This window comes from Rhipicephalus sanguineus, chromosome 7 (assembly GCF_013339695.2).
Source record: "Rhipicephalus sanguineus isolate Rsan-2018 chromosome 7, BIME_Rsan_1.4, whole genome shotgun sequence".
Classification (NCBI taxonomy): Eukaryota; Metazoa; Arthropoda; class Arachnida; order Ixodida; family Ixodidae; genus Rhipicephalus; species Rhipicephalus sanguineus.
This window is the reverse complement of record NC_051182.1, coordinates 166,691,336-166,703,387: the sequence shown is the minus strand read 5'-3', so window position 1 is coordinate 166,703,387 and position 12,052 is coordinate 166,691,336. Positions and strand designations below refer to the sequence as shown.

At 45.6% G+C, this 12,052-nt stretch overlaps 1 protein-coding gene across 1 annotated transcript in view; it reads left to right on the top strand.

The window, feature by feature from the left end:
- Positions 1 to 3,492: 3,492 nt before the first annotated feature.
- Positions 3,493 to 12,052, top strand: part of LOC119399245 (protein sidekick-like) — an 88,774-nt gene continuing 80,214 nt past the window's right edge. Inside the window, 4 exon segments of the mRNA XM_037666061.2 lie at positions 3,493 to 3,802; positions 6,268 to 6,434; positions 7,420 to 7,546; positions 9,016 to 9,124. Of these exon segments, the coding sequence (XP_037521989.2) occupies positions 3,493 to 3,802; positions 6,268 to 6,434; positions 7,420 to 7,546; positions 9,016 to 9,124 (713 nt within the window).

The window sequence follows — 12,052 nt, the reverse complement described above, 5'->3', positions numbered from 1 at the left end:
ATGTAGTACGCTTCCATAAAGGCGCAGCCTGCGTGGGATTGATTTCTGATCAGACGTGCGCGGTAATACAAAGATAAGCGAAACTAAATAGTGGGCGCCCAGTTAGGAAAACAAGAATTGCGGTTGCTGTCGAAAGAAACAAGTAAAAACTTGATTCCTGGACGACCCACTGGACAGGCAAAACAGGAAACTCGTTATGATAACATGTAGGATAACTAGCGAGGTACAGGTACGAACTAAATGCGCAGTCTGAAAGCCTTGAGAATGGCACAAGACGTATAGTCATTTATTAAAAGGATGAGCTATTCGAGCCTGGTGGTTTTCTTTAGAGAACTGAAAACATGTGAAAGCCCTGAGGGGTAGGAGTTGAAAAGTGATGCTTGAAGGGTTCTTCTTCTGCAATTGAGGCTTTGAAGAATAAGTGCTCTGTGATAATGATTACAGGGGCGAGGTGACCGTCGCAGCTTAAATTGGCTGTTTGGGTTCTCAAGGATAACGGCTATCGTAGTGGGTGTGGTGGAAAACATACGCAACTGTACGGATCAGCTTGTAAGCTGTGGAGGTAGCAAAATTTAGTGACAAGTATGTGAGTCTCTAGCGCGTCAAATGTTGGAAGCATGTTTTAGTGTCATGGTTTTTGTTCGAAGAGAAGTTGCTGAGCATGAATCCAGCTGCTAACTTTTGTAATAACCATGTAGTATTAGCTGGCTTATGTTGGCAAGGATAGCACATGACACTGGCCACATTCTAGTTTTGACAGTACATACAAAAGATTTTAAAGCAAGAAGCTTGAAGAAGGTACAAAACATGTATAACAGATCCGCAGAAAGAAGCCAATGATTACAGTGTATGCCGGCAAATAGCTGGCAGCTTGGTAGTGGCAAAACGTAACCTAAAAAAGAGAAGGATTGGGATTATTGCAACTGTAGTGGCACCAAGCCTAATACATAGTTCTCACTTGATGATACAGGCGCAGCTTCTGTTTGTGCTAGTACCTAGATATGGCAGCCACAGTGATGTGGTTGCCCTGTATTATCATATGCACATTGTTAAGTTTTTCAAGAGTGACTGTTCTTTATTTGATTATCTTATGGCAATCTGCCGGGGTTTGGTTTATGCTGACAAAGCTGTACTTTAGCAGCTCTGCGCATTTAAGCCAGAGCACGAGAAAAGCAGGCAGGAGCACACATCACCTTGCGGTTGCTGTGTTCAAGATATGAGAAATGAACACTTCTTGTTTATGCAGCATCCCAACGTGCTAGTACCGCAGGATGGCGACCATGATGACATCGAATAAAATTACCTATAAACTGAATGGGATTGCTGAATGAAATCCCGACAGCCCACCTAAAATTGAGAGATCTGTTGAAAATATGAGGTGGGCTAACTTATTGTGGGCAGCAAAAAAAGAAAAAGATGTGAAAAATGTATAGCAGCCAGAGAACACAGGCTTAATAGCACTGAATTCATTTGTTGTCAAAACCATTGAACAAACAGTCGCTCTCGCTGTCAAGCAAAAGGTTGACAACCTCATCACACGCGCGGTGTTCGACATTGTTGGTAGAACAGTGGAAGAGGAGATCGCTGAAGCATGCCCGCCCACTAAGCTCTCCATCTTCTGATTCATTGAGGGCAGTTGATGTACTTTAAAACGGTCTAGGAATGAGCCTGCTGGTATGGTTTCATGACTTCAAAACAGCGTGAAAAACGAAGACACAGCATTTGGTCCTGTCTGTTCTTCTCGTGTCTTCGTTTTTAGCAGTTTGTGGTTGGTTGATATATCACTCCACTCGGAGAAGCTTATCACCAAAAGGGACGATGCCATTGTCAGGGGTGGTTATCTATCGGTGTTCTTGAAAAACTAGAAAATCACATAAAAAACAGGGGTGGGGGAATCTCGGCATTTTACGGTAGGCTACCTGGATGGCATGGCCAAATGGTGATTGCTGTGCCAGAGAGAATGTGCAGAAAGGCAGGGAGCTTAACAAGAGGTAGTTTGGGTTGGCTGCCTTTTAGGGGGGAATGGGGTGAACCAATAGAAAGACAAGGTGGACGGAAGAGAGTTGAGCGCAAGTAAAAGAACCATGTGCGCTGAACCGGAGAGCAGTCAGTGCTGTTAAAATCTATCGTAAAGGCTTGGGACCTTGGAAATAGAGCAGATGAAGCCTTCTTCGTGGGAGCACTGTCCTGGATCATTTTGTTCTGATAGTGCACAATTGTTTAATTGGTCTGTCACTGTGCATGTCACCTGTGTCATGGCACTGTAGTGTGGGCCAAAAAAGGCAGAAGTTCAGGGGAAGATGGAAGCTTGAAGAGAGGAAAAGTTGATGAACACGGGGTGTCACTGGAGCCGATGTTCCAACAGGCGGGCTTATCGTGGACAAGCATCCTGAAGAAGACAAGGCCGCTTGTCGAAACATCGGCACCGGCGACACCCCGTGTTCACAAATTTTTCATAGCGTGGGCCAACACAGATCGTGCGTGTTTCAGGATAGCCACATGTGGCACTGGTGGCCACTCCAGTTGTGGCACTGCATTGCATTTGTGCATCACAAAATAACAAGCAACCTAAATAGTGGTGGTCGAGCATGGGTTTTTGTAGGGACCAATGTAATCCAATGCCAAACAAAAGAAAAAGAATTTAATTTTAGGGTTTTGTGTGCTCAAACCATGATGAAAACCGTGATACGATTATAAGGCATGCTGTAATGAGGAACTTCGAATTAATTTTGACCATGCTGGCTAAATCTTAAGTACACGTTTTTAGCACTTGACTCCCCTTTAATGAGTCTGTCATGGCCTGAAATCAAACCCGTGACCTATTTCTTAGCAGTGAAACACCATAGCCGCGATGGGTGACTCGTTTCAAAGAGTTTTTGAGACACAGAAAAAATTCTTAAGCTATGTATTTAAGGGCCTTTGTAACATAAAAGCAGGTGCAGGGAAAATAAAGGAATGCTGGCTCCATTTTTCGAAGGCGAGTTTACTCTGCCGTAGATGTCTCCCATATACAGAGACTGCTTTGAGCAAGTGTGGAAATCAGTAAATGCTGATAAGATATTTTTTTTGACATTAAAGTGGATTTCCACATGGTGCACCAACCAACATCGCACTATTGGGACTCGGGCTACAGTGTCAATTCTGGTGAACTTCATGCACATTGTGGCTAGTTGTGATGACGTCAGGTACCAAAACTTTCAACACGGCCGCTTGTGTGTCCACCAATGGAGCCACGGAGCAGAGCGGCCATGGAATATCGCAATATCTTGCGTGAGCACGTGATGAGAAGCTCATACAGTGTCCTGAGGTCAGGGTACAGTAGGAAATGAAATTAACTTTTAAAAACATAATGTTGATTACTTTCTCACGGTTCCTCACACTTACCAATACATTTTCTCAACTCTTGAGGCCTTTCATTTGATGCAAAAAAAAAAAGAATGACAACTGAAAATTTTCGTGTCGGTACCCCATTGGCTTTAGACTATATTGTGTATGTCTTCTTACTTCACTGCTGCGTGTTGTGTTTGCGACCACCAGCAGTTGCTGTCCCCACGCTTCCTGACCCCGCCCTCGGGCGGGTACGTAGGTCTGGGCGAGAAGCGAGCACTGCGGTGCGAGGCGGTCGGGCGCCAGCACCGCGGCTGCGGCTGCTCAAGGATGACCAGCCACTCACCAACTGGACCTCCCTGCGGCTGTGCATGTGCTCAGCAACATCGGCCTCTCTCAGGCTGGTGCCTACCAGTGCTTGGCCAAGAACACGGCCGGGCAGTGCTCAGTGCCAAGGCCAAGCTGCAAGTTGCACGTGAGTGCTGTGCTGCGCCCTTGCTTCTTGTGGTGCACGAGTGCCCGGCTTTTGTGCATGCTTAACACTTTGCGACACGCGTTATGATCGACTGTCTATAAATGCGTGAAAGTTGCCTAATTTGATGCCAAGGTTCTAGAGAACCAATTTTAAAGCGAGTGGAAGTGTTAGAATAAATTATTTTGTATTTTATAGCAATTACTTAAAAAATTCTTGGAACATGGGGTGTCCGCTGAAGCCAACGTTACGACAAGCGGACTTGTCTTTTTCAAGCACTTACCCTTTCCTTCTCTTTTGTTTGGGTTGGAGGAGATGGTACGAAATGTGCACATGCACGCGCTAAGGTAGGCAATGGCAGCCTTGAAAAGACAAGCCTGCTTGTCGGAACGTTGGCTCCAGTGACAACCCATGTTTCAAGGTTTTTTCATCGCTTCAAGATTCTGTTTTCAACCTTATAGCAATTACTTGTAGTTAAAAAGTATTTGATGATCTCAATATTTTATAGTTAGTCGTGCCATATTTCTTTATAAAATGAATTCAATGACCCTACTCAAATCACATGCAACAGTTATTTGATGGTGATAAGCATTCTTAAAAAGGTTGTGGGGATTGAGGCTTGCCCGTCGCCATTGCGCGAGTTTTTCGCCTATTTCTGCCATCCTCATGTCCGATCATGCCGCTCCCCTCCTCCGCCGTCCTACGGCGCTGGGCGAGCGGGGATGACGTTAACCCCCCTCACCCCGGCGCTGGATCTCGACGGTGGCGCCGCGTTCGAGTCTCGTGAGACGTTTTGCGCGGCGGGAGGGAGACACTCTCTGGACCTCGTAGGGTAAGCACGCATTTTCTTTCCCTTCCGTCGGCTCCTTTGTTTGGGCTCGCTCGGACGGAGTTCGCTAACGGTGCCTTGCGCCAGCGGCGAGCGCTTACCTTACGTTGTCCTTTTCCGAACGCTAGGCTGAAGAGCGGTGCGGTGCATTCGCGCGTGGTCATACTACGCCGAAACCATACCTATCGAAGCCAACGCGAGCGGAGTTTGCCCTTGCTCGAGCGATCGGGCCCTGTGGTCGCAGATCGTAAGAGTACGCAGCATAGTCGCGAGGGACCGTTTCCCTCAGCGGCGTGTCGCCGTGAGCCCTTTTGCCTGCGGAGACGTCCTCGCGGCACCCTTTGTGTTGTACTTTCGCCCGTGGCGTGGTTAAGCCTGTTTTGCTTCTCCCGCCGCCTTTGGGAGCAGGCGTTGTACTGCGTTTGTGGTGTTGCCGCAGGCAATAAACTGTTGCGGATTTTTAGAGCAGCACTGTGTACTTGCCGCGCTACGCTCGGCACCTTGTTTGCGCTCGAACATACGTGTGCAGCGGCGCGCTAGTTTACGCGAGGCGACGGCAGACACGGCCCTGTGGCTCGCTAAGTCCGAACCCACGCTAGTGGCCGTACTCCTGTGAGATACATGCACACTACAAGGTAAAAAAAATATTTTGAAATTTTTGTCGAAACGCGATACGTCCAGCATCTGTTTAATTGTGGTACTGTATTCACCAGAGTGATAGTGTGTAGAAAAATGTGTCACCCAGAAGTGGCCTAAAGAGACTTTAGGTAACACAAATGTTTAATTTACCATTAGCTCAGCATTTGTGGTCTCTTAATTGGCAGGAGTGCACAGAAATGGCAAAATTGTCACGTCTCCAAATGTGGAGGCTGTGTCGTAAAGGGTTAATCAAGAAACCATAATTATCTCAGTTTTCATGCATAATCGGTCACACTGATGCGTTCAGCAGTTCTGCTTTGCCATGTGCCATTGCACTTTGGAATGGTCTTCCTCATAACATTACTGACCTTAACAACTCGATAACTCTCAGACAAAAAAGTTGGTGCGATATTTGGCTTACTTTGCTAACAACCAGCATTTGTTTTAGTTCTGTAGTTCTCAACTTTATTGTTACGTAGTTATGTAAGAATTCATGCTAAGTTTGTTGCTTTACTGTACACTGATAAGCACCCATGTGTTAGTTCACCTTCGTTTGTTTTATTTATTTCATGTTCTTTTTAGATTATTTAATCCTCGTTCTGTTGATAGTTATGTCGCTGTATAACACGTTTATTGCTCCACAATCTGTATGCCCCCCTCACACAGTACTCCTTCTGGAGCCTGTGGGGTATATGAATGAACAAATAAATAAATAGCCTATTTCTTGTGCTTAATTTGGAAATTGAAACACTAGATAATATTATTAGCTATGCCACTTATAAATCTCGTAGCACTTCAAAGTGTATTTCTATCCAAGTGCAAAAACAGGGTCCTACATGGTACCACTTGGTTGTGCCAGGATGTACCCTGTTCGTATGCATAGCCTGCTTTTATAAGTATGGACTATTGTCTCAATAAAAAAAAAAGTCCAAATTAAACACGTGACATGCATAGCACAATATTCTCCTCTGCATCATGTTTCTGTCGTGTCATTGTGCAGACTTGACACCAACTGAAGAGGTTTCTGAGGCAGTGCACGTGACTGTGCCCAAGGGTGGTCACGTGATCCTGGAGCCACCCGTGGTGGACAGCGTTCCTCAAGCCACTGCCATATGGTCACGGCTCGACAGTACACCCTTGGACAGCAGGAAGTTCGCAACTACACAGGTGTGGGGTTTTTAAAAAGTGATAGAGAATAGCTCGCAGGCAGAATTAACATGGGTCTTAAATTCCTCTTTTTAAGATCTTGATTGAATTTGATGAAACTTGCGGAGCTGATGTATATTTTGTGGGCTGATTTCACACATGCAATTATTTTTCCAGTACATGTCTTTAAATGACCAAACGTTTCATGCGACTAAAGTGGTTGCTTGGCATCAAGGAAATTGATTATCTCTCAGATGGCGGTACATGCAGTGAGCATGGTTTGCAGTGATAGTTCGTTTATATTATCTTTGTTTGTTGTTTTTATGTTCCCTCTTTCTTTTCGTTTTGGACTGCGCATGTATATATTGCGCGGTATTGACAAACAAACCTTTGTTTTAAGTTAGCGCTGTTGTATGTTTCTTTCTTTTTCGGGTGTTCCGTCTTTTGCGCTGTTTTCTTTCGGCTATTTCATGTACCTTTGTGGTAGCAAGATTTTTCTTAAACTAAGATAGTTACAAAGTAAAACAGCATACTGAAATAATCTGAATTGAGAACTGTGTGCAGTAAAACAAAAATGGTTGTTCTGAACCCATTTTAACAAAAGTTTTATTGCTTCACCGTCACAACCATATGACAATATGTTGAACATTCGTCAGTGAGTCACTGTCAAGCTAGAATGTTCAACATACCATAACTTCTTTTCAAATGGGTTTAGAATACCCATTCCTGTTTTGTTGCATACAGTTCTGATTCCAGATTATTGTGATATGCTGATTTACTTTGTAACTCTCTCAATTTATGAAAAGATCTGGCTCGTAACAAGGCCCATGAAATGTTTCATATTTTATGAAGTAGACACTGTAGTAGAAAAATAATTGCATGCTTGAAATCAGCATTAAACTAAGCAAGTTTAATAAAAATTTATTAATAATTTTAAAGAAAAGTGTTAAAGCAGTGCCCTCCCTAAAAGTTTCCTTTTTAATTAAGCTGTTGCCCTCCTTGCTAGGACAACCGCTTGGTGATTCTGGAAGCAACTCCACAGCTTGAGGGCCAGTACCAAGTTGAATTGACGAATCCGCACACTGGTGACACCGTTTTCGGGCCAGCGGTGGAGCTCAGCGTTGACAGCAGTGGTAAGTCACAAGAACACCTTCGCCTGTGCTTTCTAAAATTTTGACTCGTTAACCGTTTGTTTCGCTTTGTGGTGAACGCAACACCCTGCGTGCAAAGAGGTTTCATTACTAAGTCCGCTCTTTCTCTACCCCTTTGCTGCATCACTTACTTTTGCCATTTCTGTGCACTTTTGGCAAGGAAGAGAGCACAAACATTGAGCGTATGGTAAATTAAACATTCTTCTCACCGAAAGATCCCTTATATTGCTTCTGGGTGAAACATTTTTCTACACAGGATCGCTTTGGTAAAGGCTGTACTGTGTTTCACAAGACGTTGGACGTAGGGCGGTTTGGCAGGAATTTCAAAATATTTTTTGTACATCTTTATGAATGCTTACTACCAGCAGGTAACTATTGTGTGTACTTTGAGTGGGTCATTGAATTTGCATTATGAGGAAATAGGGCATGACTGGCTGTCAACTACAGTAGACTCTCGTTAAACAGAACCTAAAGGGACCAGCAAAATGTGTTCCATTTAACAGGAGTTCCGTTTACTGAGAGAGGAGCAGGGGTGCAGAATGCAAATATGAAACCAATAATATTAGGGGCAGTTGTTCCGTTTAAGTAGAAGTTCTGTTTAAGAGATTTCCGTTTACTAAGAGTCCACTGTATTTAGATAATTACGTTGTAATTGCTGTTAATTGCTATAATATGCACTATGATTTATTTTAACACTTCCACTCACTTAAAATTGAGTCTCTAGAACGTTGGCATCAAATTATGCAAAATTTCACGCATTCATAGATAGTCGATCATAATGCATGTCACAAAGGGGCTATGCCGATGCTGCAAAAGCTTTGCAGCATTGGACTGTATACACGAGAAAAAATGTTAACAGAAATTTAGAGATGGGTGAATAATAAATTTGAAGGTCAAGCGAACAGTGATTTGGCCGAATGATTTCGAATCTAATAGTTCGAATAGTATATATCGCACATTTGTGTAAAGAAAAATAAAAACTTTTTTGGTTCGAAGTGAAGTCAGTGTGAATTTGAATTATTGCAGGATTTGAATAGAAGTACGGTGCAAGTTATAAGTGGTAAAATATGCTGTTTTAAAATTTGCCATGTTAAACCATATAAACTTGTATAACACAATTTAAACTTTTGAAGAAATTTGTTGGGCTGCACGTAATATGCACACTTAGCCTTGAAGTGCGGCTTGGCGGTAGTGTGGATTTTTTCTGAATCGGCGGTTTCATGGCGTAGCATCCCCACGCCGCAGTGAAAGGATCTTTTCAGGTGGGTTACTCATGGTGAAATACGTCTGTTCGTTTGTTTTGAATGCTTCGAAATTTGGAAAATTTTGAATTCGTGTCTAAGCAAATTCAAATACCATAATATTTGTTCTAATATTCAAAGTGTTTGAATACTTGCAGAGGCCCAGTAAATTGGTGAGCAACTGTTCTTATTACATTGCTTTGTTTCCAGGTGGAGAGCACAAGGCAGAACTTTCCATTGTTGTGCCACCAGTTGACCGACAGTTCAACAATCTGGGCAATGGTTATGACAGCTACCTTGAGTGCATTGCTGCTGGCAGGTGAGAACCTCGTTAAGTGTGCTTGATTGGCTACACAGCAATGATGAGGAGATATATTAAAGGGGCACTAAAGAATAAAAAAAATGCAGCCAGCTTCGTGCCATGAAAACCGTCGGACAGCAAAGCTGTAAGCGCGCGAGTGTATGTGAGGGTAGACTTAGGCCCGTATTCACAAACGCTCCTCGACTCGAAACTCGACTTCAAGGGATCCTTGAGGACTGTCTCGCGTTGCAGAAATCACTCTCGACTCGAAACGCTCCTCGAATGGAGAGAATCCTCAGTGTGCTCCTCGAGAATCTCGAGGTAGGCCAGAAGCTCCCTTGAGCGCTCCTCACAAACATGGCAGACGTACGGTCACTTGACTGCTTTTTGGAATTCGCTTTTCATGTTCATGATGTTGCCGACGAACTTGCAAGAGAGTCAGATGCCACGAATTGTTTGCCTAGGCACTGGTTAAGGGATCGCTTGAACCCTTTAGAAGAGTACAGGGACACGGAGTTTCTCTCAAGGTTTCGCTTTACGAAGAGCACCGTAGCAAGTCTCCTGACATCTCTCCCGCTCAAGTCGAGCACGGACAACCGCGGACAACCGCGTGTGCAGTGCGCGGACAACACGGACAACCGCTCGTGCAGTGCGCACCAACGAGCCGACTGTTTGTGTCGTCTGCCATACACAAGGGCCCTTGCACAGCATCGAGCACCCAAGGAAGTTGCTAGTGAAAATAAATTTTTGTATTATAATAACTATGTTGAGTAAATTAAGACTTTTCTCTTTTGTTGCTGTTAAAACCAACCAAAATGAACTACAGGTGCGAACGACTCATTTACAAACAGACGGCGCTAGCAGAGAAATGCGGTCGTCTGCTACATTTCGTTCGTCTGCGAAGCAATCGTTGCATCACATTTTCAGTGCAATGGAATCTATGCCGTGAAATATAAGTTGAGCAGGTCAAGGTAAGATTCAGTTGTTATGGTCTTCTGTTTTACACTATTTTATACTTGTTTGCCACCTGACAGCGGAATATTTCTGTGCGAGAACTAAAACAAGAGCACACTGCGTGTGTCCCTTTCCAAATGGTCGTCTCGGGCGAGCAATTACTGATCCCATTGCCTACAGAATATATGCAGGCGGCACGTACACGTGTTGGGATCTTTGATGCGTGTAAAGAAGTAATATCGTAACCTGCTACCGCTCGATCGCATACTAGGCTGTTATGTTGCCAGACACAACAACGTCAGTAGCTCAGTCGCCACAACACACGATAACATCTCCTCCGCTGTATCACCGACTCAAAAAAACGTACAACAATTGTTTAGAATGGAAAATAAAAAGAAACCTTCTTGTTTTGAGGCTCAAGGCATGCTTTAGACAGCATAATTTGCATATTCTCTTCTCCGTGCGTTCCTCAAGTGCGTTGAGATGGAGGACACCTTCGTGAAGGGCTCCTTGTCAGAGAAAACATTGAGGGACATCCTTGAATGTCCCTCGCCCCTCGAGTTGAGGAGAAGCATTTTCCTCAACTCCACGGAGTCGAGGTGAAGGGTCGAGTCGAGGAGCGTTTGTGAATACGGGCCTAAGACTGCTTAGTCTCATTTTGAGCGTCATCATCATATAGCATCATCACCACTTCGAGCATCATCATCATGATCATTTAGCATCCCGAACATCATCATTTCAAGCATCATCCTCATTTAACATCATCATTTTGAGCATCATCATCCTCATTTAGCATCACCATTTCGAGCATCGTCATCATCATAACTATTAACGCATCGTCGTCATAATTTTAAGATTATCATCATTTAGCATCATCATAATTTCCAGCACCATCATCCTTACCATCATTTATCATCAACATTTCAAGCATCATCATCATAATTTCATTTTATTTCTTTATTCACTCTGTGGAGATAGGTTTAGCGCAAAGCTTACCCTACGAGGCGACCGTGAAGGGACGCGACGTTCTCCACTGCCGCGGCGAACAAAGACGCTACGGCCGGGTTCGTCGATTCTCCGGCACGGCGCAGAAAAGGCACTCGAGGCAGGAGGTCAACAAACAACGCGGGTTTATTAACCCAAGATGCAGCACAGTACGACAGTCACGGGCTTGCAGGCCGTAAAGGGAACTCCGCAAGACCGATCGAGTACGCTTGCCAGCGGTGCTACGACTATCACACAAAGGGCAGCGGTCGAGCACACGAACGAGAAGCCGCCTGCTAGAGCAGCGCGTCAACCTCTCGTGCTAGCCTGAGAGCATCTCCCGCGGGCAAGCCCGCGCCAGACAGAAGCGAGCTCAAGGGGGAGAGGGGGTTGTCACTGGCGGCCAATGAGGAACGGCGTTGCACAGTGACGTAAGCTAGCTTGGCGGCGTGAGCATGTGAGCATGTCGAGGCATGCCCGGACGCGTGCCCGCGCGCCGGGAGGCTGACGCATGGCTTGCACCAGACAAAGAGGCCTGGCGCTGCCGCCGCGGTCGCCATACCGCCGATTAACGGCGGTTCCCGGCGCTCGAGCCGCGCGGGGCCAACACGCGCGCTAGCTGGGGAACGAGGCGCCAAAGGGAAGGGCGCGCTCGATTCCCACATTCCCCCCTCCTAAAGACCGAGGCCAGCCTGTGAAAGAGGCTGTCCGAGGCCAAGTGGCAAGGTCAGCTCAGCCGCAAGGGGGCTGGCCAACGGGGCAAAGTCCAACAGGGGGGTGTCGTCTTCCCGGAGGTACAAGTTCAAAAGTCGGCCATGGCCACACAAAAGTTCCACCAAAAGTTCCACCACAAGGGGAGAGCCCACCGCCGGGAAGAAGGTCCACAGCCCAGGAGGAACGGGGGCAAGACTGCACAAGGGCGGGCAGCCAGCCCGCTTGAAGTTCGCCGGACTGGAGAGGTTGGCAGCCGGGAACGTACGAGGCGTGGCTGCCAGTTGCGTGCGGCAG